This window comes from Haliotis rufescens, unplaced genomic scaffold (assembly GCF_023055435.1).
Source record: "Haliotis rufescens isolate VD_foot unplaced genomic scaffold, xgHalRufe1.0.p SCAF_8, whole genome shotgun sequence".
NCBI classification, from domain to species: domain Eukaryota; kingdom Metazoa; phylum Mollusca; class Gastropoda; order Lepetellida; family Haliotidae; genus Haliotis; species Haliotis rufescens.
This window is the reverse complement of record NW_025964372.1, coordinates 29,855,359-29,882,019: the sequence shown is the minus strand read 5'-3', so window position 1 is coordinate 29,882,019 and position 26,661 is coordinate 29,855,359. Positions and strand designations below refer to the sequence as shown.

The 26,661-nt window shown below is 40.5% G+C and overlaps 1 protein-coding gene across 4 annotated transcripts in view; it reads left to right on the top strand.

The window, feature by feature from the left end:
* The window catches only part of LOC124145555 (serine/threonine kinase-like domain-containing protein STKLD1), a 37,666-nt gene extending 11,303 nt beyond the window's left edge, over positions 1–26,363 (top strand). The window contains exons 6-21 of one of the 4 annotated variants that reach the window (XR_006862568.2): positions 2,321–2,391; positions 2,796–2,908; positions 3,938–4,131; positions 5,014–5,087; positions 5,627–5,733; positions 8,193–8,432; positions 9,757–9,795; positions 13,258–13,319; positions 14,130–14,196; positions 14,595–14,723; positions 15,175–15,303; positions 17,379–17,510; positions 18,088–18,246; positions 19,027–19,106; positions 21,851–21,933; positions 23,005–23,070. Coding sequence is in view for 3 of the 4 variants with exons in the window: in XM_046515372.2 (XP_046371328.2) it covers positions 2,321–2,391; positions 2,796–2,908; positions 3,938–4,131; positions 5,014–5,087; positions 5,627–5,733; positions 8,193–8,432; positions 9,757–9,795; positions 13,258–13,319; positions 14,130–14,196; positions 14,595–14,723; positions 15,175–15,303; positions 17,379–17,510; positions 18,088–18,246; positions 21,851–21,933; positions 23,005–23,064 (1,659 nt within the window). In the remaining variant the exon portion in view is untranslated. Of the gene's footprint in view, positions 1–2,320; positions 2,392–2,795; positions 2,909–3,937; positions 4,132–5,013; positions 5,088–5,626; positions 5,734–8,192; positions 8,433–9,756; positions 9,796–13,257; positions 13,320–14,129; positions 14,197–14,594; positions 14,724–15,174; positions 15,304–17,378; positions 17,511–18,087; positions 18,247–19,026; positions 19,107–21,850; positions 21,934–23,004 lie in introns of all 4 variants that reach the window. The other 3 variants (XM_046515372.2, XM_046515373.2, XM_046515374.2) reach the window with 3 other exon arrangements.
* The last annotated feature ends 298 nt before the right edge of the window (positions 26,364–26,661 follow it).

The window sequence follows — 26,661 nt, the reverse complement described above, 5'->3', positions numbered from 1 at the left end:
TGTAATTTGAGTAATCTTTAACTCCAAGGGTGATATGCATCATAGAAATTGCCTTGCCAAAAGCAACTACAATATTTCCTCTAATAAGCTACATACACAAATATATCATCTTCCTGAGGCAAGAGAGTTAACTGACTTTAAAAGTCCACTTTCCACCCTTCCTGAACTAGGCTGAAATTCCTGGGCTCGATCGTATCGCCACCAGTGGCTATTACCAGTTATGTTCCTTCTATGCCTCTCCTATGGACCAATTGGATTCCACCTCTTGTATCACTTGCATTTGCTTCAAACAAAATGTTGGCGCCGAGTCAAGATGATCTGATCGATAATCAGTATCTATATTGTGATAAAATGGGTCTTACATTGCGAAGTGCATCAAATCACGGGAGCACCTTGATTAAAAACATGACATTTTTTGGAAAATATCTGTTGACGAGTTGGCGGTGCACATGTTTTACAAATCCTGCAATTTACCGAAATCTGTACGACAGTTTACAAACCGGATTTCGATTTTGTTGCGCGATTTTGATTTGACTATGCATAGACTCTTTAGTCCAGACAAAATGTAACTCCATAATACCAGCCTAGTTCGGCAAGGGTGGAAACTGAACTTTGATAGTCAGTTAGGTCTCTTGCCTCGGGAACATGCTAATATATTGACATACAATAGAATTTTATGTTCTTGATACAGAATTTACAGAGTGAACGTGAACATCGCAGGTGTAATATGAAATTGCAACAATAACACTTTTTGTGGAGTATTAACCAAGGAACTACAAACTTGATCTAACATACCTGGCACTTCCAGGCCAGGCACTTATTGTGTTGTACACTGCTTCAGACATGCTCTTATTGGAGGTCGGCTCTTATTGGAGGAAATATGGTAGATAGCAGACAGGGAGTGTTTGAAGTGGAGTAGTGTTACTAATACCTGATGTAGCCGCTGATTGGTCATTAGATTAGATTTTAGATAGCCCCCACCATAATACATCATACAGTGTTTTATACTTGTATGATTTTGTCAACCAAAGTGCTAGGAATGTATGAAAACAATATCCCAGTTTGAAGATTGTATTTATTACCGCTGAGCTTGATAATGACACAGATGAGGATAATCACAACTTGTCTGAACCCTGTCTGAACCCTGTCTGAACCAGACAAGTGATGCAGTGTCAGTGCTCACTCAAAGCATGAACTGTAGCCAGGTGAGGTGAGGTGAAATGGGGTTTAACGTCGCGTCCAAGATTATTGCATTTATATAGCGACGTGCATGTACGTGTGTGTGTTTGTGTGGCTGCTTGTACTAGTCCGGACTGATGCCGATTTATAGTGCTAGCTCACTGAGATACCATGCCGCAGTTAAACATGAATATCCCACTCAGACACAGTATACTGACTCCGAGCCGACCAGTCCTTGTTTTAGCCCCTTAATGCCAAGTGCCAGACAGGGTAACAACAAGAACCGTCTTTTAACGTCTTTTGGTATGACGCGGCTGGGGATCGAACCCCAGACCTTCCGCTCTCCGGGCGGACGCTCTACCACTAGACCACGGAGGCGGTCGAACTGTAGCCAGGACTAACATTAGTCATACTGTAGATCACGTACTTGGTCTAGATTACCAGTTGTCAGACTTTCTTTTTGTGGAAGTCTCGGTGGCTGAGTGGGTTAGATCACTGAGTTTGTGTGCTGGTGATTAGGTGCCTCACTCTGGCAGTATGGGTTTGAATCCTGGACAGGACTCACCACAAAAAATGTATGAGAATCTGTACTGTTATCCCAAATTTAACATTTGTTACGTTTGACCACTTTCTAAATGGCATTGTGTGTTCATAGCTTTTAGCTATGGGAGCCTGCCAATCTACACTTGTCAGAGGGGTACACAAAGTATGTGATCTAGACTACCGGTTGTCTGATTATCATTTTTGTGGAAGCCTCGGTGGCTGAGTGGGTTAGATCGTTGACTTTGTGTGCTGGCAATTAGGTGCCTCACTCTGGCAGTGTGGGTTCGAATCCCGGATGGGACTCAACCCCCAAAAAGTGTGAGAATCTGTACTTTACTCAGAAAGTGTTATCCCAAATATAACATTTGTTACATTTGACCACTTTCTAAATGGCACTGTGTGTTAACAGAGAAATGATGTTGTAGCCATCATTATCCCCTGCGTGGAGATATAGGGAGGCAGATATGGGAATGGGTACAGTCTGTCAATCCATTCGTCACGGTTGGATCCTGGTTCAAGGACCATGTGAGAGTTACGCTAGTTGTAGCACTACGATCACTGTGGGGTCGAGAATGTACGGTATTATTGTCTGTTTCAGGTTGTGAAGAGGTACCTGGGGGAAATTCTGGAGGCACTTATATTTGTACACAGAAAAGGTGTCATTCACAGGTAATACGAGTAGCAGCATACACTTGGTGAAAGTTAATATTGAGGGCCTCGTTTGATAAAGCGATCGAGTAAATTAATTCTAACGTATGAGAGTAACGTTTGTTCTAGCTCATTGATCACTTGCTGGAACAGACCACTGTAATTTTGCTATGAAATTGGTGATAATGGTGTAAAATGTAATTGATTTTAGCTTCTATTGCAAACATGTTTATCAAGTCTTAAAAAAAGTCTGTGAGAATTTTTTCCTGATTGTCATTTTATTTTTTAAGGAATTTTACATCAACTGATATCTTGTTTATGTTCTGTTAATTCATGAGATATCAACATCTTAGAGAAAATCGCCGATGTTTTCAATTCTAATGAAACATTGATTGATTTGTTGTGGTCGCCGACGATGTTTGCAGGGATCTGAAGCCAAGCAACATCTTCATTCAAGATAACGACAGCATCTGCCTCGGGGACTTCGGCGTTGCAACCATCATGGGTGACGCCAAGACATGCACCAGGAACACAGTGGGTCAGTAGAAGAATGCTTTGTGTACCATGTGGGTCATCATCATATGAATCAGGTGGTAAGGCTCCGTGACTTAGTTGACTGCATGTCATCGTACCCAGATGTAGTATCAATCACTGGTTGGTCACTCACTCATGGTGTCCCTTCACCTGAAATGTGTGTGTATGTGTTTGTTGTTTAACGCCGCACTTAGCAATATTCCAGCTGTATGACGGCGGTCTAAATAATCGAGTCTGGACCAGACAATTCAGTGATTGACTGGGAACGTTGGGATCGCTGACATGCATCAACTAAGTCAGCGAGCCTGACCACCCGATCCTGCTAGTCGCCTCTTACGACTAGCATAGTTACCTTTTATGTCAAGCATGGGTTGCTGAAGACATATTCTACCCCGGATCTTCACGGGTTTTCACCTGAAATGATACGATGCGGTATTAGACTGTGCACAATATACGAAATAGCAAACTTTCCCAAAACGTGTACCCAAGAAATATAGTCAAGTGCGCATTATACACAAGATGATACAGTACTCTTGATATATTCACTGTAGTCACATCCTCATAGCATGGATAGTTGTTCATGATATCAACCACTGGCTTCTCTGGGCCAAACATGAATATTTACATGCTGCTATGATATAGTTGTAATATTGGAAGAATTCACTCATTATTTCACTGATTACTAGACCTATATAGAGGAAGAGGCTTTAATGCTTAGTTTAACATTGATGCACTTATTGCAATGTTAAAATACTGCGACCTCAGAATTTAGGGGGGCGGTCGGGTAGCCTAGTGGTTAAAGCGTTCGCTCGTCACGCCGAAGACCCGGGTTCGATTCCCGACATGGGTACAATGTGTGAAGCCCATTTCTGGTGTCCCCCGCCGTGATATTGCTGAAATATTGCTAAAAGCGGCATAAAACCATACTCAGTCAGTCAGAATTTAGGAAAATAAGCAGTTATAAAAAACAAAACAATTTTGAACAAAATAGCGATTGTGCCAATGTGCCTGCACACTTGCTTGTGTACAACAGGCACGACCAACTACATGGCGCCGGAGGTCCAGAACAATCCGTACGACGAGAGAAGTGATATGTGGGCCCTGGGCTGTATCCTGTTTGAGATGACGACGACGGCCATGTTTGATGGTGTCATGGTGGCCACGAAGCTGAAGGAAGTAAAGGACGACCCTGGCGTGCTGGAGGAGATCTTCGAGGATGTGGCCAAGGTAGGGGATTTAAAAACGTACCACAATAAAAGAAATTCTGGATCTTTAGTCAGTAGGCAGTGATAATTTACTTGAATTGTTAAATCTTATTTGGTTTGTCAATTTTTATTCTCAATATTTTTGCTTTTGTTTTATCTTCCCGAGGCAAGGGAGTTAACTCACTATAAAAGTCCAGTTTGCATCCTTGCCGAATTTGGCTATAGTTTCGTGGCTATTACGAGTTATGTCCCTTCTATGTCCCTCCTACTGACCAATCAGATTCTTCCTCTCTCAGCATTTGCATTTGCTTCAGACAAAATGGCACACCTAGACAAGATGATCTGATCAATAATCAAGATCTTTACTGTAATAAGATAGGTCTTACCTCGTGAAGTGCATAAAATTACTTGAACAACTTGATTAAAAACAAGAAAGAATTTGGAAAATATCTGTCGACACCCAGTGGAGAGTATCGATTCTTTGCAAATCCTGCAAGTTACAGAAATCTGCACAGCAGTCGGCATGGATGTCGATGTCATTATGTGTTTGTGATTGGATTATGCACAGACTCGTTAGTCCAGCAAAAATAAAACTCAAATTTCAGCCGTTTGGCAAGGGAGGAAACTGGACTTCTGTAGTCAGTGAACTCCCTTGCCACAGGAAAACACTGACAACTGACAACAAAATGTGTATTTTCGACCACTTATGAATTTTTTCAAATTTTACAATGAGCAGTACATTTTTGTTTTACACAAATCAGTATTTCATTGTTGCTTTATGTTCAACTTTTATGATAAAATTAAGATCAACACTTTCACTTGTGTTTTTGAGCTGTTTTACACAAAACAGCAAACCCCACCAGGGCTCTCCTACATGGTGAAATAATAATGTTCCTCCTTACAGCATTTTTCGGGCGACTTGATCACTGCTATCCGTCAGATGCTCAAGTACAACCCCACGCGGAGGCCGACGGCTGAGTAAGTAACTCCCTCACTCACTCAATGTACCCTGCCTGACACTCGGCATTAACAGGATAAAACAAGGACAGTTGACCCAGTGTCAAGAACACATGGCGTGATGAATATCATTCACCCTAACGTGACCGCCTCCGTGGTCTAGTTGTAGATTCCGCCCAGAAAGAGGAAGGTCCGGGGTTTGATCCCCGACCGTGTCATACCAAAAGACGTTAAATGATGGTACTTGTTGTTACCCTGTTTGACGCTCGGCATAATGGGGCTAAAACAAGGACTGGTCAGCTCGGAGTCAGTATGCTGTGTCTGAGTGGGGTATTCATGTTAAAAACAACTCCATTTTAATTGAAAAGTAGCCCCATTGAGGTGAGGGAGTCAGAACCTGTCTAGACTTGCTTCATTTAGGGCTGTTGCATTACAGTAAGGGCTGGGTGGAAGGGCAATGGTGCGGGGACTGAGATAGATGGGTAACCAGCCAGGGTATGGCTCTGTTTTCCCATGTTGTGCTAGACTTGCTGATTATTCTGCTCTCCTCCTCCCTGCAGGCAGCTGGTGGAGAAGTGTGCATACATCAAGAAGTGTGTCGAGGCCAGGGACTCCTCCATGTTGGAGAAGAGGAGGAGACAGGCCCAGACGGAAGAAAAGAAAATCGGTATGTGGACCCTCCAGTACCCATTCTGGATCCTGTTTTTAACCCTACTCCCGCAAAAGTCGCACTGCTGAGACCAGTTAGTGGAACAGGGTCCTGTACAGAAATATCACTTGCATGTTTTGCTCGTCTCCCCATGGAGATAACATATCAGCATAGGTTCTCAGTACTAGGGCTGGGACGGGTTACTCAGGTACTCGGGTCGGGTGGGTCCTGAGTAGGACCCGGGTACCAATAGGACTACCTGGACCCGTGGTTAGTCACGTGAGATATTGTTTAATGACAAAAAACATCTAAAACTCTATGGTTACACTACAAGTCACTAATGTTCCCATTTCTTTCTAACAATGCACCCATTCCTTCTGACTTTTATATGTTTGAATAAAGATAAAACTTCATGCAGTAAATTTTTACACGCGTATCTAAATACATTTTGCCAGGGCTACGGTCAAACTTTTCCAAATCGGACAGTTTGTACCTATCTCTAAATATCTACAGCGGGTACCCGGGTAGGGTCGGGTAATAGGGTTGGGGGTACCCGGGTAGTAAATTTGGACTCGTCCAAGCCCTACTCAGTACCTCCATGTTTATAGTGTGGACTCCAGGGCCCACTTGCACAAAGCGATCTTAGCGTTAAGATGATCGTAACTCCCATACTTTAACATAGCCTTACGATCATCTTAACGCCAAGATCGCTTTGTGCAAGTGGGCCCTGGCCAGTATAGGTTCTCGGTGTCTCATATCTGTGGCCAATTGTGATTATGAGAAGGTCATCAGTACTTCATGCTTGTATCCAATGAGGAGTCCAAGCAGATAGATTCTTAGTGTCTCATGTTTGTTCACGATTAGGACTCCAAGTCAGTTTAAGATTTTCAGTATCTCACGTTAGTGGCCAATTGGGATTCAAGGACAGAAATGGTCCTGCTTTGTGCTTGTACCAAATGAGGATTCTGGGCAGAAATGGTGAGACCTCCAGGTTCTCAGTACCTCCTCTATGTGTATAGTGAGGACTCCAGGCCAGTATAGGTTCTCGGTACCTCCTGGTGCCTAGTAGTGAGACCTCCAGGTTCTCAGTACCTCCTCTATGTGTATAGTGAGGACTCCAGGCCAGTATAGGTTCTCGGTACCTCCTGGTGCCTAGTAGTGAGACCTCCAGGTTCTCGGTACCTCCTCTATGTGTATAGTGAGGACTCCAGGCCAGTATAGGTTCTCGGTACCTCCTGGTGCCTAGTAGTGAGACCTCCAGGTTCTCAGTACCTCCTCTATATGTATAGTGAGGACTCCAGGCCAGTATAGGTTCTCGGTACCTCCTGGTGCCTAGTAGTGAGACCTCCAGGTTCTCAGTACCTCCTCTATGTGTATAGTGAGGACTCCAGGCTAGTATAGGTTCTCGGTACCTCCTGGTGCCTAGTAGTGAGACCTCCAGGTTCTCAGTACCTCCTCTATGTGTATAGTGAGGACTCCAGGCTAGTATAGGTTCTCGGTACCTCCTGGTGCCTAGTAGTGAGACCTCCAGGTTCTCAGTACCTCCTCTATGTGTATAGTGAGGACTCCAGGCCAGTATAGGTTCTCGGTACCTCCTGGTGCCTAGTAGTGAGACCTCCAGGTTCTCAGTACCTCCTCTATGTGTATAGTGAGGACTCCAGGCCAGTATAGGTTCTCGGTACCTCCTGGTGCCTAGTAGTGAGACCTCCAGGTTCTCAGTACCTCCTCTATATGTATAGTGAGGACTCCAGGCCAGTATAGGTTCTCGGTACCTCCTGGTGCCTAGTAGTGAGACCTCCAGGTTCTCAGTACCTCCTCTATGTGTATAGTGAGGACTCCAGGCTAGTATAGGTTCTCGGTACCTCCTGGTGCCTAGTAGTGAGACCTCCAGGTTCTCAGTACCTCCTCTATGTGTATAGTGAGGACTCCAGGCCAGTATAGGTTCTCGGTACCTCCTGGTGCCTAGTAGTGAGACCTCCAGGTTCTCAGTACCTCCTCTATGTGTATAGTGAGGACTCCAGGCCAGTATAGGTTCTCGGTACCTCCTGGTGCCTAGTAGTGAGACCTCCAGGTTCTCAGTACCTCCTCTATGTGTATAGTGAGGACTCCAGGCTAGTATAGGTTCTCGGTACCTCCTGGTGCCTAGTAGTGAGACCTCCAGGTTCTCAGTACCTCCTCTATGTGTATAGTGAGGACTCCAGGCTAGTATAGGTTCTCGGTACCTCCTGGTGCCTAGTAGTGAGACCTCCAGGTTCTCAGTACCTCCTCTATGTGTATAGTCAGGACTCCAGGCAAGTTTAGGTTCTCAGTGTCTCTGCAATTCCAGGATAGAAAAGGTCGTCTTTACTTTATATTTGTACCAAACGCGATTCTGGTCAGATCTGTTTTCAAAGCCTCACGCTTGTACTCAAAGTACTTCGGAAAACGACCCCTTCAGTCTGAGTCAGTAGAGAATCAGGTGTGATTTGTCTTTCCAGATCCTCTAACATCCGAGTCCCCCGGGATCCTGGTCGTCCTGGAACACATCGCCAATATGATTGACAATGAGGACTGCGTCAAGGATGGCATGGAACACCTGGTAGAGCTCACCAAACAAGATGGCGTCCTCCTAGAGGAGAACAGCAAACGTCTGATTGCCGCGGCGATGAGGAATAACATCAACAACAAGACTATACAAATAGCAGGCTGCAATGTGTTCAATAACGTCATCGTTTCAGGTAGGTTCAACTGAACATTAATATGTTAAGTCAGTCTTAGGGGGGTAGGGATGGCCCAGTTGTCTTAGGCAATTCACTGTGCAGAGTTGCATCCCTTGGGCACACCAGAAACCTATGATCGTGGGTTCAAAATTTCAGTTCACCCCGATGCTCGTGGGTTTCACCAAAGTGGTAAACCTCTGAGACCTGCATCACTTTGGGCTTTCCTCCCACATTAAGCTGACACGCCGCGACATAACTGGAATACTGTTGAAAGCGGCGTTAAACCCAACTCACTCACTCACTCACTCACTCACTCAGGCTTAATCAATAGTGAGTTGAAGTTGAATGCTGCATCCACATATTAAAGCCCCATGGATGATGTTGGGCAGTGATTATGATACAGAAGCCTGTGAGTAAAAATTAAAACTATCTCGGCAATATTATTGTATTAATCAATACGATCTGGATTCCATGCTGTATATATTGTATTAGATGCTGTTATTTAATCAATAATATAGCAAGGAATCTGGTATGTATTTTGGCCAGACCACAATTTAATTTTTTGTTTTATGAAATTTCTAACTAAAAATGCTGTAATTGTTAAAATAGTTGCAACATTTTTGGTTGTATTTTCAGTTTGGCTTGTGTTTAAGAAACAAGTTCTTTTCGCATAAGTTTGATCAGATCAAGATGAAGTATCTATTTTTGAGCATTTGCTACAATCCTATTTACATGTTGTTTTGGAAGACGTGATGTACCCGGTAAGCAAATACGTATTGTTGCATACTACCTTCCTAATCATGTAGAATGATTATGGACCTGTAAAGATCTGGGTTGTCTTAAGAAACCAATGCTTGTCAGAAGAGGCGATGGTACTTGTCGTAAAAGGCGACTAACGGGATCGGGTGGTGAGACTCGCTGACTTAGTTGATACATGTCACCGTATCCCAATTGCATAGATCAATGCTTATGATGTCATTCACTTGATTGTCTGGTCCAGACTTGATTATTTACAAACCACTGTCATATGGCTGGAATATTGCTGAGTGCGGTGTTGAACAGCAAACAGACAAACAAATAAAAGAATGCTCATGTCAATCACTGTATTGTTTGGTCCAGACTAGATTATTTACAGACCGCCATCATATAGCTAGAATATTGCTGAGTGCGGCGTTGAACAGCAAACAGACAAACAAACAAAAGAATTATCATGTCAATCACTGGATTGTTTGCTCCAGATTCGATTATTTACAGACCGCCGTCATATGGCTAGAATATTGCTGAGTGTGGTGTTAAACAACAAACAAACAATAGAATGATCTTGTACACTTTGCTTTGCCAGTGTTGGAAATATGCGCCCGGTTCGGGAAGGCGGAGCCTGGTATGAGAGTCGGCAGATTGTACATGATACCCATACTAACATCACATGACGACACTCATGTATAACAGACTATCACGTGTTGTGCATCTAGCATTTAGAGGTGGAGGCCTTGTAACAGGGGCATTTTATATTCATTAATGTTTGTGTAAGAATGTTAACATTCTTGCTTCTCAGGAATGTCAACTTTGAATGAAATTTAATTCTGATACTTGAGAAACTTCTTTTTCACATTTGAAGAAGAAAATATGCTGCTTGCTCTAACTTTTAATAAATTTGTTAAGAATATTTAATGAATGGTAATTCAGAAAATAAAATGTTATTGTTTCTCCAAAATGTCAAAATTGAAAGACATTTGATTCGGAAACTTGAGAAACTTCTTTTTCACAGTTGAAAAAGAAACTCCCTTGTGCTCGCTTTAACCAATTCTTCAAAAGCAATTACATGTTACAGATGTAGTTTTTACTCGTAGCTCACCTGATCATAGATTATTGTCCCAGAAATGTTTTGTTATAAATTGAAAATAATTAACACTTATATCCTATCAAATGGGCTCTCACATTTCATCACCCCACCAACCTTTTTTTAGGGGGGGGGGGGGGGGCTGACCCATTTAGCTCACCTGAACTAGCAATTATTTGGTGTGAGACAAGGGTACACATCCATCAACTTCAAACAGTTAACATTTATCTTTATGTAGCTGCATTCTGGCTAATATATGCATGAAGTGAATCGTGTTTCAATTGACCTGTTACACTGCTAAACCTGATTCATGTCTGTGTTCAGTACGATAAGTTCCATTATTAAGAATTAACAGTATGAGTGAGTGAGGTTCTACGCCGCTTTTAGCAATATTCCAGCAATATCACGGCGGGGGACACCTCAAATGGGTGAATTAACAGATTACAGTGATTAGTTGCAACTCACCTAGCCATTGCTTACCTGCCGGTTTAGATAACTTGGCCAACTCCACCTCTAAAATCAGGACAAGATTTCTTTGCTTTTTATTTTTTTTCCTTGTTTTTTATTTTGTTTCCTTGTTTTTTATTTTGTTTCCTTGTTTTAGCTAGTGCTTATGTCTTAACTAGACAGATGAGGGAGTGTCAGCTGAAAGATTATTATTATTAAAGTTACTTGCAAGCTAGATAATGTTATAACATTGCTTTTACATTGGTATACTTTAGTCTTTACATAAAAAATAGTTGAAAAATGTGGATTTATCTCCATATCCATAGCATTTAATGTACTGTTTGGCATTTTTAGAAGTTGGTACTTGATGTAAAAGACCCTGAATAAAATAAATATTTGTTTATTAATATTAATAATTTTCACATACAGTGAAACCCTGTTAGTCTGGACCCTGTTTTTACTGAAACCTGCCTTCCTGATTACTGTCTTGTATGTCTGGACAAAGGGACGTTACTCTGTAATGGTTATATCAAGCTCCTCACAGCGTTAGTCCGTTCGCGGAGCGCTCTATACTATCGCTGCCACCAGTCAAAACTCCCCACTGTGAATAGGTGGCCACAACCATGCTTGGAGTTGAACTCGCAACCGAAGGACCGTTATGTTTACAAACAAGTGACGACTGTCGTGACGCCGAATACACTTATCTCTGCTAAATTACTTGCTTCGTTTGTCAATTTGAATTTCTGTTTCATTAAAACTATCGTGTTATTGATATAGTAAGAATGTAAGGGAGAAGTTGGTTGATTTTCCGTTTGTCTGCAATCTCGAACCAATTTGATTATCAAAACAACAAAGTAAATTCATCTGGAAAACATGGTCAGTCGTAAAACTTTTCAAATTGAAATATGATGGCATTCCCAAAGACATAAACAAAAGTATAAACGTTACTTAATATGGGGTTGGAGGGCAAATTTCAAGATTCTTGTAATGGCCGCGCCCACACTGGTGGCAGCGATGTTACCGAGAGTGTAACGAAGGTGTCACGCGCTGGGAAGGAGCTTGTGGTTATATGTACAAGGGGACGTTACTCTGTAATGGGTATATGTTCAATGGGACATTACTCTGGACTGGTATATGGACAAAGGGACGTTACTCTCTAATGGGTATACGTTCAATTGGACATTACTCTGTAATAATATATGTAAAGGGACATTACTCTGTGATGGTATTTCATGTATTTAAATAAAGGGACACTGCTATGTCCCAGTGAATGTTGATCCAGTAATTTGTATTTACTGGGAAGGATACAATCCGGATTTGAAGGGTTTCACTGTACTAAGGGCAATGGTTATTATCAGAGTGGTGTGTTTGGAAAAGTTATAATGACTTCAGGGATTTATCTAGACCTGCTCAGAGGCTGATATTCGGCCCCAAGTCTGCAGCAAATGACAGTAAAATTTCCCAATTTGAATGAAAAAGTTAGATAAGTCTCTTGATAACAATTAACAGTATCCCATAGTAGCTTTTGTGAAGAACTTGTCTGGTGTTTTCTTCATTTTTGCTAAAGAAGTACGTATGTATGAAGTGGTATGCATGTAAGTAACGAATGTCACTGTCTTCTACTTCAGTTCATTTTCATTACATTTATCATGTCCTAAGCAGATTTAGTCTCCACCTCACAAATTTGCTTTTTTATAGAATATATATCAATCTTGTAGCAGCTAGACTATGTTTTTTAACCATTTCCAGTAGAACTAATACATCAATTTTGTTTACTGGTATTTACTGTTGCAGAGTTCAGGAAACAATAATTCTACAAAGAATTCTGGAATGCCTGAATCAAAACATAACGTATAATTGTGCAAAATATCAACTATTCTTGCGAAACAGAATGAATGCACCAATTGTTTTGTTTCCAAAACAATTGTTTTTCTAAAAAAAGAGTCCCATTTGAACAAACAAAACATTTATTTTGCTCTTGCAGTTGTTACACAAAGGTGAAAAAAACCCAAAGCTAACTTAACCTAATTAAGATTAATTTATAGTAATTAAACAATCAACATCTTTGGCTTGACCAGTTTAATTATTTATTTTACAGACCTGCCTGTTACTTTTTAGCCATTATTACCAAAAACAGAAATCAGTTATCATATCAAGTTAGTTTTTATCTCCAAATGTACACTACATTGATTTTTTGTTCTGTTGGTTCTCTCACAATCGCTTAAGCTAAAACATTACCTGAAGTCAAAGGTTGGCAGATGCTAACCCAAGATGGGTGTGTGTCATGCTGAGAAAATATTGTAGTAGGCACAATGCAGTAATAAAGTTAGTCATTTATTTCATTTATAATTTTAAAAGAGATACTTATTTTCATTTTTCCGTCCTGACTTCAGTTATCTTGGGGATAAGAATCCTAAAAACATGTATATTGATTAGTCTGACGATGTAAGTTGAAAACAATGCATTGCTACCTGTTCTGGTAAATGCTGAGTGTTGTTGAGTGTTGATGACTGTTGATGATTGTTCATGATTCAAGCACCTGTTTCCCTGTTGCAGCTCAGACTGGGGATGTTCTGTTCACATCTGAAATCATCTCTGTCATTATCCTCGCCATGAAGGTAAGCAGGAGTATCCATGACGGTTCAATATTCCGAGAGATTCTGGCTGACACCTGGATCCAAGTGACCTATATGCTTAAAATTGTCATAAGAGGCGAGGGGCGGTTCCCACACCTCACTCCCTCCCTCACTCCCTCACTCACTCACTCACTCACTCACTCACTCACTCACTCACTCACTCACTCACTCACTCACTCACTCACTCACCCACCCACCCACCCACCCAATCACTCACTCACTCACTCATAAGAGGTAACAAAATGGATCAGATTGTTGGACTCTGTGACCTTGGTTAACTGTGTGTGACCTGCTCCAACACCTTAGCATGTTTCTCATAATATCAATCACTGGTTCATCTGGTCCAGTCTGGTGACGTGATTGTGTGTGGATCGCTGCTCACAATATCGATGACTGGATAGTCTGGTCCAGACTTGATAATTTACAGGCTACCGGCATATAGCTGGAATATTGATGAGCGAGGCATTAAACATCAAACAAAAAAGTCAGCGAGTAATCACTCACCTGAGCTATGACCTGACAGGTGCTTGTTGTGTCAGGTGGTCAGGCTCAGGTGGAAGGCACAGGTAGCCCAATGATGGTAATAGGCGCTACATTTAACTATTGAGAGTTGTGTCCCTTAGCCTTGTCAGGATCTGCTGGTCATGTGGTTGAATCCTGGTTTCACCAGAGTTATTATCCTTTGTCAATCAGCTCCAAATAATAATGAAGTTGGTCCTGTTCCAAGCAGTGTAATACTGTAAGATTTGTTGATGGTGACCTATGTTTGAGTTTGTGTTGTGTATGTTGTAGACTCACCCAAGCTGTTCGGAGTTGCAGCAAACTGCAGCAGCTATACTCATGGCGTTGTCAGCAGACAGTAAGTAGTAGCATGCAGACAGTCAGACAAATAGTTTTCCACTGAAAACGTCCAGCACGTCCATTGATAAAACAGTCCCAGTCATGATAAAACGGTCCCAGTCATGATAAAACAGTCCCAGTCATGATAAAACGGTCCCGGTCATGATAAAACAGTCCCAGTCATGATAAAACGGTCCCAGTCATGATAAAACAGTCCCAGTCATGATAAAACAGTCCCAGTCATGATAAAACAGTTTCAAAGATAATAGAAAGTTTCAGTCATGATAGAACAGTTGAAGTTAAAACAGCACATTTTCAGTCATGGTAGAACAGTCCACGGAGACTTCATGAAGCAGCTGTAGGAGTATTGGTCAGTACACCTTGAATATGACGGCTACATGCCTTGTTTCCATTCAGATAGGGCAGGCGAGCTGATCGGCAGTTTGGGCGGTATAGCTCAGATACTGTGTGCCATGAGGACCCATCTACAGAACCCCGAGCTGTGTGCCACCTGTTGCAGCGCCATCTGGAGTCTCACAGTCAATGGTGGGACACTATGTAACAAGCAGAACATATGCTAAACAAAACAAGTTAGGGATCATAAATATTTTTTTTATTATTATTAAAAAATATTCAACTTTTTTGGTTCAGTATATACTGTGCTTATGTGGGGCTTAATGTTTATTTACTTTGTTACCCTTCTATTTCATCTGATCTTAATTTTATTTCCTTTTTTAAGCTGAAACTTTGTGTACATGATATCTCCTAAACCATGGAATGGAATGCTATGACTTTTAACAATATTGCCATGTATTGTCAATCTGGTCCACAAGTAGGTTATGTTATTACTGTGTATCATTGTTCGACCATATCTCAACTTCTGTTATGTGTTTTCATAATCTTCTTAACCTTTTAACAGTTTTTTAATGATCTTTTTCATCCAATGTTACAAATAGTCCAGTCAGGTGACTACATGTATTTATATCTTGCTCTTCAGAAAATAACTTGCAGACAGCGTACGACAGTCAAGCTCTTGAGACGATATGCTCGGCGATGAAGACACATCCTGCGTCGCAGGAGGTGGCAGATGCTGCATGTGCGGCCCTCTTCTCTCTCTGTTTGGATGGTGAGTTGAGGAGGGCAAAGAAATCAGTCAGTGTAAATGTTGAACTGCCATGACTGAGTCGCTTTGCGCTTCTTCCCACGATTAAACTCTCAGCTTCAATACATTTCATAGTGGCACCCATTCACTCATTGTTAATACAGCTTTTGAAGTAAGCATTGTATTCTCCCCCTAGGCAGATCCCTTTTGAAAACCAAATGTATGTTGTAGGCTGTAGAACTTTCTGAGGGAGGTTTGTTATATGTTGGAACCCCCTTTTAAAAATGCTGGATGTGCCCTTCCCCCCTAGTAGAAGTCCTAGTTAAAACTGACTCCGAAGTTTTGGTTGAAAATGTAAAACCTTGAATGGGGGAAAAGATTTTAACATTTATAACCAAGGAGTGTTTTAACTAAGGTATGAGCTATCTAAATCCAAGAAATACCAGAAAGAATAAGAACACATACGGGTCCCTTATAGTGAAACAATAAAGCAGTCCTGGTTTAAGACAGTGGGTCAGAGAAAGACCACATGCAGCATGCAGACAACTGAAAATTTGGCCTCAACTGGACAGGATGTTGACCGTTCTGAAGTAGTGTTTGCAAACAATAGCTGATAACCCCCAAGCTTACTTGGCTCTGCTTGCCTTACCCCACAAGAGAAGTTTTCTACTCTAGTGACCCCAGCCTTATCACATGACAAGACTTTTATCCCGTTTGTAAACAAACATACTTCTTCTGAAACAAGAACCGACGGACCTAATACAAGACTGTTTGTGCGCTTTACATATTGTATTGCATGATTATATAGATATACTACTACAACTGCGACAGTGAGGTGCATGACAATACAGCTTTACACATCGAAGTGACCGTATCGCTTGATCTCCGTAGGGCTGGGATGACAGAATAATTACATGGAGGATAAATATGTATATTACAATAGTTTTCCACTTTTTAGGATATTTTCTCAATGAATGTTATGTTTATCTAAATGTGTTGACTTGTCCAAATTGAAACTTTAAGACATGAATGGACTGTGTAAGATTTGACGATGTGACAGAGGAACTTGGCTGACCACAAGAGACTCTTGGTAGGAGAGTGATTGGCTTCATACCACGGAGGCTATATTTATATTGTCACCTAGGTAGGGCTGGGCCGGGTAACTCGGGTAACTCGGGTACCCGGGTCGGGTGGGTACTGAGTAGGACCCGGGTACCCACAGAACTACCCGGACCCGTGGTTAGTCATGTGATTATATAATTGTTTAATGGCAAAAATTATCTAGAACACTATGGTTACACTATTTCTTTCTGACTTTGCACACATTCCTTCTGACTTTATATGTTTGTATAATGATAAAACATCAGTAAACTTCAGTGTATGCATGACCAGATCGGTTTATACGTGTATCTTAATTTATTTTGACAGGAGTACGGTCAATCTATTCCCAATCGGACATGTTTTACCTATCTCTTGAGACCTACAGCGGGTACCCGGGTAGGGTCAGGTAATAGGGAGGTGGGTACCCGGGTAGTAAATTTGGACTCGTCCCAGCCCTACACCTAGGCTTTTATAAACACTGGCTTGTAATCTAATCAAACTGGCAATTAGTATTTTGTAACTCAGCCGTAAGAAAAACACACAACCTTTTTCTTCAGTTTGCCTCTAATATAAACATGACTGAAGCCAGTTTACTCTGCACAGTGCTTGGGTCTTTGGCTTCGCTGTGTGGAGCTCTATTGTTTTGGTTTGAGAATTGAATCGGACATGTGACGTCACACTCGGAAAATATTACACACCGTCGACATGCTGTCCCTTTAATAGAAGGATGCTCTTAACATTGTTTTCGAAACATAGGAATAGTGCATTGCATGGGACAAATTTCTGTTTTGTGATGTATTTGTGCAGCCAGTCTCATGCCTTATAATCTTATGTCTATGTCTTTCCCTGTGGTGAATGTATTAGTTTGCTGTTTCACTAAAACTTCGCTTATCAGCAATGTTTAGGTCACCCTCCGACAAAGTTTCCTTTTTTTGAGAGCCAATGATACCTGAAACCAATTTAGAAAAAGCATCACCTGTGTACTTCATATGTTTCAGAAAAGAGTTTTGACGTTGTGAATGACCTGGACACTGTGGGCCTACTTCTCAGTGCAATAGAAACACACGACAAGAGCGCCAAAGTGGTGAAGAACGCCTGCATGGCACTGTCTGGACTGGTGGAACCAGATGGTCAGTATAAACAGGTTACATGTATGTCATGAGACACACCCTCTTTCACCCTCTTGCTGCTACTGCAACTAGTAGTACTTGGGGCGGTCGGGTAGCCGAGTGTTTAAAGCGTTCGCTCGTCACGCCGAAGACCCGGGTTCGATTCCCGACATGGGTACAATGTGTGAAGCCCATTTCTGGTGTCCCCCGCCGTGATATCGCTGGAATATTGCTAAAAGCGGCGTAAAACCATACTCACTCACTCACTCACTCACTCACTCACTCACTCACTCACTCACTCACTCACTCACTCACTCACTCACTCACTCACTCACTCACTCACTCACTCACTCACTCACTAGTAGTACTTGGAGTAGTAGTAGAGGTTGCAGCAGTACCAGTAGTAGCAGCATTTGTACTAACAGTAGTACTAACAGTAGCCCCCTAAAGACAGAATAGGTTCTACATACACCTTTGATATGGTAAAAACTGATGGCCAAAATGGTAAAAAAAATAATTTCTGGTCAAGCTATAGTAGTCACACACCATTGATGAGACATGGCCCCCATGATGAAACGTCCCACATCTGATGTTACAGAGGAGTGTGCATACCGAGTACTGACAAGCGAGGGGGGGAGTGAGGCAGCAGAGAGTAAGGACGGCATCCCCGTCATCATGAGGGCGTATGAGCTGCACAAGGACAACGCCGATGTTGTGGAATCTATTGTCACTCTCATCATGGAACTCACAGAATATGGTAAATATCAATGTCTTTTTTGTTATAATATTCATAACATATTTATTTTGGCCTTTATTCAAGTAAAAGATAATTGTTTGATTTCCATGTATAAGAAGACTGGGCTCCTTTGCTTGATGGTTGACACTGAACATTGTCTGTTGTCGCATACTATGACTGCATATCAGGGATGAACCATTAATATTCGGGGGGGGGGCTAGCATTTTTGTGCGTGATAGAATATTTTTTCAGTTACCGGTACAGTATTTTCTTTCTGAAATGAGAAGTCAAATCAATTATCATTTTCTACATTTTCCAGTATTCTTTGGTACAAATTTGTTTTGTTTTTAAATAATTCTGCCACACCCACCCCTTGAATATAAACTGGTCGATACCTTTACCAGGCAAAACCTCCCTTGAGAATCTGACATCTATTTACTTGGTCAGGAAATATTTCAGATTGAATGAAAACCAAGACTATTTTGAGAAATGAAGACATGCAACTTTTATTATCATATGGGTATCAAGTTCTTTATTAATTGATGTTTGTGTGTAACAAGTTTCGGGGGTGTATACAAGTTTCATGTCTTCATGTTCTTTCAACTACTAAATGTCAATGGAACACGTCTTTTACTGTTTAAATTCATGTTGAAAGTGTTGAACATGCAACTTGATTGTTATTTTTACTTTCGTGTTATTGTTACAACATGGAAATTCTTCCTTTGAATTTAAAGGTGAACTAACAGCTGCTGTGTTTCTCCGAATCAAGAGCTTGTAATGTTTCATCATGTTTTCTTTTAGATGATATTTGTAAGGATTTATTGAGCTTCAAAGTACCTGCACTCATAAAAGAGATTCAGTTGAAGTTTAATAAGAATGAGGTGAGACAGGTATAAGTTGATCGGTGTGGACGGGTGTGTTGTGACTTGCGGCTCTGTTTGACGAGGCTCGTGGTGTCGTGGGGTCAGGAAGCAACGTTATCGCCTTTGTTGAAGAAGTCCCTTTGATTGAATGAGGATATTTGTATATTAAACATACAAAAAATTAGTCTCTGAAAAATATCAGGTTTTAGAAGAATGTGACATGTGACAGTCATGTTACTCAGTCAACCTCAAAGCTTTTCCTTCAGACCAAATTTCTGGGTAGCACAGTGGTTGCAGCATTCTCTCATCACGCCTAGAACTGGGTTTGATCCCTGATAAGGGTACAATGTGTGAAACTAATTCTAGTCATCCCGACTATTGCTGGAATCGTATTACTTAATGCTGTGTAAAGAGTCACTCACTCAGTGACCAGATTACAAAAGGCAATATCATCATTAATGAATGTAAGTTATTATATCAGGACATGGCTCCATTATGCCAAGCTATCCTGCAGGATATTTCTGACCTACAATCATTGTCTTCTTGATATTGTTTTGAAGAATGGTTGACAATTCAATTTATGAGTGAGAGGGTATAATTTTACACCGCTTTTATCAATGTTCCAGCATTGTCACGTCGGGGAAACCAGTAATGGGCTTCACACATTGTACCCATGTCGGGAATCGAACCCGGGCCTTTGCTTTAACCACTAGGCTACTCCATCGCCCTCAATTTGATTTATGGCATGTTGAGACATTTTTTAACATAATACTACCGGCAAGTTTTATTGTCCTAGTTTCGGTTAATGACGGCCCAGCTTTGACCCAATTTTACTTCAAGTCAATACCAGGATACTCTTACCTCCACTTCATAGACAGACATCATTCAGGGGAGATTACTCTTGTATGATATGCCTCCACCACATTACCAGCCTCTTTGGACTTACTCATTGCACTGGCACTGTGATATCATCTTAGTCATGGGATGTAATTGGGGCATGATATCTTCATGGGCGCTGATATCATTGTGATACTCTTCTTGATCGTTGTGATGCAGTGCTGAGCAATATGTTATCAAAAGGGACATGTATTACTAGGGTTAATATGAGATCTGTAAGTGTGATGTCATGATGATATCTGGTTGAGCGTGGTATTTAGGTCGTATTGGGGTCACTGTTACATTGTCTAGGTCATTGTGATATCGTCATGGTAACTCTGATATTGTCAGGCTAACTACGATACCATCTGGGTAACTCTGATATCGTTTGGGTAACTGTGATATAGTCTGGGTCATTGATATCGTCATGGTAACTATGATATCATCAGGGTAACTGATATCGTCTTGGAAGCTAGGGTTACTCTGATACTGTCAGGCTTACTATGATATCATCAGGGTAACTGATATCGTCTTGGAAGCTAGGGTTACTCTGATATTGTCAGGGTAACTATGATATCATCTGGGTCACTGTGACATTTTCTGGGTCACAGTGACCTGGCTTTATATGACACCTGTGTGTATTGATGCTTGCATGTCTTTGCACTAACATTTCCTCACATAACTCAGGTACTGCATGTATTGTGACCTGCTCACATAACTACTGTATGTAGGCAGATGTAAATGTCTTTACAGCTTTGACAAATCATTCAAATTTCAGAACATCACAAAGAAAGTTGAAAAGCTAAGGAATATCACTAAGATATTATATTGATCACTCACATTGAAGCATTTCTCAAAGGACTATATTTTCGTAAAATGTTCATCATTGATAGTCAATAACTTTAAATCTGTTTCGTCGTCAATAACTGAAAGCTGATCATCATGGACTTGTGATCCTAGCATCAGCAACAGCCGCTGTGCTGAGCAACAGCTGTTATGTGACATCAACAACTGATTCAACAAGCCAGAACTCTTATCTTTCATATTTAGGGGTACATGGAACCTTATGGAATGTTCAGTAGTTAGAACAAGATCTGTCAATATTATCAGCTGATTTCACTTAGAGTTAAATAATTACCCTGGACTCATTTGAGGGTAACGTCCCCATTCTCATCTCTCTTATCATTAACTTTGCACAGCATTCCTCTTGCTCGTGAGCTTTAAGTCAACAACTAATTAACATGCTGCTTCTGGACGAGAGTTCGGCGTAGATCCGCATTCAAAATTACAGCCTCATTACAAGCATTTGTCCGAGACAAGTGTGTCCACTAGCCTGTAAAAAGTCTAATCTCCGTGGAAACAAGACTTTGATAAAAAGGCTAGTGGATGGTCATACCTCGGGAACATGCATTACAAGCACTAAATATATTTTATCAAAAAAGTTTACTGTTTCTAAATATACATACACATACACACACACACACACACACACACACACACACACACACACACACACACACACACACACACACACACACACACACACACACACACACACACACACACACACATATTCAAAATTGTAGAAAATTGTGATTTTGCTCATTGTGTCAAACATGAAAGAACAGAGCAATTTGATTGGACTGCTATTTTTAGCATTGTGCATTGTGTCACACTGTGGTGGGTCCAGGGTGTTGATTATAATAGAATGGGGATATTATACACTGGATAATTATGGGTGTTTGTTCTTCCTCCTGGGTAGTGGTGAGCATCTTCAGTAGGTCCACAGTTCCCTCGTGTGGGAAGATGAGAGTTCTGGCTTACTGCACTGTGTGTGTGGTGTGTGTGGCGTGTCTCTATCCTTGCCTCTGTTTGTCACACTGTAGATGACATGAACGCTGAAATGCACCACCTAGCGGTGGGATCCCACATACTGCTCCCCACTCACAAACGTTTCCGGGACAACAGGGTAAGATGTGCACTTGTAAGGCCAGTTGCTATGGCAATGGTTGTCATGTATTATTCATTATGATAATATACTCAAGGTCAACACTGTTGGTGATTGTTCAGAACAAACATTGGATGATACATTGTTCCAGATGAATTTTATATTAAATCTCTGTAAAGTTCTGATATATTTGATTTCTATCATAAAATGTGTTATTCCGATTCATTTGTGGTACACTTTGTGTTATAGCAATACAATCATATGATTATGAACCTAAAGTAAAGTCTTACATGTATCATTAATTGAAAAAGAGACCCGAAATTAGAATTGGGCATGCTAATTTACTTTGTCTTGAGTACTGTTAAATTAAAAATCCTGTTTATTTGGGTTTTTTTTATAAATAGCTCAAACTGTAGCTGTGAGAAATAAAACACATGTACTTTACACATAAAAATAACATTGGGATAATGATTCCAAGACTATATCTTTAATTATGATCAACGCTATATCAATGAGGCCAGATCAATTTTATTTCTTGTTAGTAATTTGACAAAAAGGGGACTTTAATTAATGCCATTCACATGTTACATTTGTTATCAGAGGTCAAGCAGTAGGGAACAAACTTGGTTCCAACATCAATGAAACATTTTTTTATAATAGTTACTAGGCAACTAATATATACCTTCTACAAGCCAGAGCTCTTTTTTTCTGTAAAACATTATGTAAAATACACAATTAAATATTTTCTGTAATGTAAATTTCGGTCTTTGTAGTGGGCACTGTTAAAAATAACTTATAGATAGATCTAGAAGTTGATCAGGACCCCGTTCCACAAAGCCATCTTAGCACTAAGGTGATCGTAACTCCCACACTGGCTTACAATAGTCGTAGCGCTAAGACCGCTTTGTGGAACGGTGCCTTTGGGGTGATTATACTAGCGCAGCACTTACGACAATACAGTATTATGTTTTTTAGAATTAAGGGGTGGACTTGTTTGTAAAACAAGAAAACAAATTGGTTTGGCCTTAAAGTTTTAGAAAAGCCCTCACAGAGTTAGTGTATATGTGAACTTCATGTTGGTTGTTATTGCAGGACATCATGAAGCCGTGTGAGGCGGCCATGCAGAAGCTCGGAGTCAACAAGCCATTATAGACAGCCACCATTCCTTCTCCCTCATACACACTGTCGTTAGCATCATAGAAACAGAAACAATTTTCACACTTAAACTAAACAGATGGGTTAATATATTTCCAAAATGTTCACCAGACAAGTGTGAATCATTTTTATTTGCCTAATATATTAATCCACATGCTGAATTGCAACATTCATTTTTTTAGCGCCTCGACGCCTAACACAGAATTGTTTTGTTTTCTAACATTGTGTAAGGCAGGGACTTTTCAACATTATTTCACAAGGGCAGATAACCTGTAAAATTTATGTTATTCAATATATCCTACTGCAAAATGTCAAAGACTTGCGTGGTTCTTAACTTCTTTTCAGTAGTATATAGTATTTTATCTTCTTTTTACGGAAATAATGTAAATAACTATAGGTTTCCCCACTTAATGTGAAGATGTCGGCTGAACAGTTTTTGTTGGAACAACTTCACATAAAATCACCCGATCCGTCATGAACAAGTATTGACAACTCTTCATGGATGACATCTTGTTGCTAAAGACTGTGCCATTATTCAAACATTTAAACAGTTGGCATGAACCAGCCAATCAGCATTATGCGAAACTTTTGATGCTCAGTTAGATCCACTGAAAATAATTTCACCGATATTCCGATTCCCGGAAATATTTTGTCATTATATGTGGCATCTATGAATGAAAGCATAAGTGCAGTCCAGGAATTAATTTGTCTTACTGTAGAGGAAATTGTCCTCAGGTGCAGGGATGTAATATTTGCTAATCCCTATGGATGATTTTAAAACATGTTTGCTTCAAAACTTCTGCTACACTGTACAAATACTAGTATTTGTTGTGGTGGTTGTTATTTTGTTGATATGAGAATGTGAAGAATGTTGTAGAGACTATAGAATTACTGTGATCTAAGTTGGGTGCTTGGGGTCTGTGTCGGCATCCATTGCTCATTGTCATGTCAGAATAGGTTTGGCCAATATCTTTGTTGTTATTGTACAAGTTATGTTCTCAGTTTGTATCGTTTGATTTTTGAGGAAATGTTTTGTCTGAGAGTTAACCTTTTTTTTATCATTTGTCATGTACAAGTTGATTTCTTGGGCCAGTTGGTTCTGCTCAAGCATTTATTTCTGTGAATTTGATAATATTTTGTATGTGAAACTGTTATATTTCCTGGCGAGTGTGAGAGTGTCAGTGTTTTGTTACAAGTTGTAGTACAATCATGAAACGAAGTGCCTAAATAAGTGCAATCCTGACTGGATTGAACAATTCACACTAGGGCTGGGACGAGTCCAAATGTACCACCCGGGTACCCACCACCCTATTACCCGACCCTACCCGGGTACCCGCTGTAGATATTTAGAGATGGGTACAAAACGTCCGATTTGGGAAAGTTTGACTGTAGCCCTGGTAAATTGTACTGAGATACATGTGTAAAAGGATCCGGTCATGTATACACTGAAGGTTACTGCATGAAGTTTTATCTTTATTCAAACATATAAAAGTCAGAAGGAATGGGTGCATTGTCAGAAAGAAATGGGAACATTAGTGACTTATAGTGTAACCACAGAGTTTAAATCAATTTTGTCATTAAACAATATATCACGTGACTAACCACGGGTCCGGGTACCCGGGTCCTACTCAGGACCCACCCGACCCGAGTATCCGAGTTACCCTTCCCAGCCCTAATTCACACCACACAATCCTAAATGGATTGAACAACTTCAATATACACCAATAGCTTTCCGTAATAGCCTTATGTTTCTGTCCCTGTCATTAAGATGTCTTTATCATCAAACATGTGAATGGGCTCATTTAGGGCCACACTGTGTTTCTTACCAGCCCTGAATTAGTGAAATAGTATATTTTCCTTTGGTTTTATGAAAGGGTGTACCCTTATCAGCTGTATAGACCTTCATGCAACAACTTTCATGATATATCCTAGATCAGGGCCACTGTATATGTTTCATCAGCCCTTACCCAGGATTCAAGTAATATGTGTTTTCAATGTCTCCATCTTACACAAATATGTATTTACATTTCCTGATTTGTGCTAAACACGGGCAAATCAGAAAATGTACACAGCGGTGATTTGTTTTCCAAACTTGTTTGTTTCTACAAAATAAAATCCAAATGGAATGCAGAACAATGCTTAATTATAGGAGGTGAGGTAATCTAGACTTGCCAAATCATTCTAGACTTAAGCTGGATTCATTTTTCTTATTTATTCCCAAGCGTCTGGGTGACAGATTAGACCAGAGCCAAGAGCCACAATCTCAAAATCGAACAAAAGAGTTTAAAATATATTTTTTAATTGCCCAACTACCTCATCTTTGATGGTTTTGAAAAAGAGAAATATAAAACGACAGATATCATAGATAGTGAAAGTACTATGACCGTTTTATGTTATTGATAAGATGCATCGCATGTTACTTGGAAGTCAAAGGTCATTTGTTTGCGTCACTGAATGCCCGATACATAGAGATTTCACCCGAGATCCTTAAATATATCAAAGACGAAATGATGAAATTTCCTAGGGATATTTTGATATATTTGAGCTTGGAAAACAAGATTCTATTTATCATCCAAAGTAATACTACAACCTTTTTCTGTTCGTGCAACGTAATAACCAGGGTCTGGGCCTCATTCCTCAAAGCGATCTTAGCGCCACAGTGATCGTAAGCCTATGTTCAAATATGGGACTTACGATCACCTTAGCGCTACGATTGCTTTGAGGAACGGGGCCCTAGAGTGTAAAAAGTACAGCTACAGCTTCAGTGGCAGTGAGAAGAGTGATGTCATTGGATTGTGGTGTCATGGTAACCAATGATGTCACAATGGTTTGCAAGCATTGTGATGTAATTTCATTGTAGTATATTTCCTCTGAGATATTGCTTGATCTCGCCCAAGCCATATCTCCTGTGGGAACCAGTTTTGTAAAAAATCTCATAAAAACCAGAGGGTAAGTGTTTTATCTAACTTAAAAAAACCAAAAGAAACTTAAAACAACATTTTTAAGTTTCAAAAGTCTTTCCATTGAACCTTAGGAAAGGGGCGTAAAATATCTGTTGCTGGCATACTGGTACTTCAAAAAGACATTCTAAAAAGTATTGTGATTTGTAAGCGCCTCTGTAGCCTTGTGGTACACTCACTGGGCTAGATACGAAGGTTGCATGTTTGATTCCCAGGAATATAAAGAAAACATTTGTCATTTGATTTTACATTTCATTACATTGTGTTAAAATTTCTAGCGAGAAACATTCATATGTTACAATATAAACAGATAAATCCCTGGAATATTATATAAAATCCCAGAGATATTATAACATCCCTGTTTATGAGATTTAACCCGGCTGGAGAACAATCATCTTCCTGAGGCAAGGGAGTTTACTGACTGTAAAAGTCCAGTTTCCACCCTTGCCGAACTTGGCTGGAATTCCTGGGCTCGACCGTAGCGCCACCAGTGGTTATTACAAGTTATGTCCCTTCTAAGCCTCTCATATGAACCCATCAGATTCCACCTCTCGTATCACTTGCGTTTGCTTCACACAAAATGGTGGCGCCCAGTCAGGATGATCTGATCGATAATCAAGATCCATATTGTGAT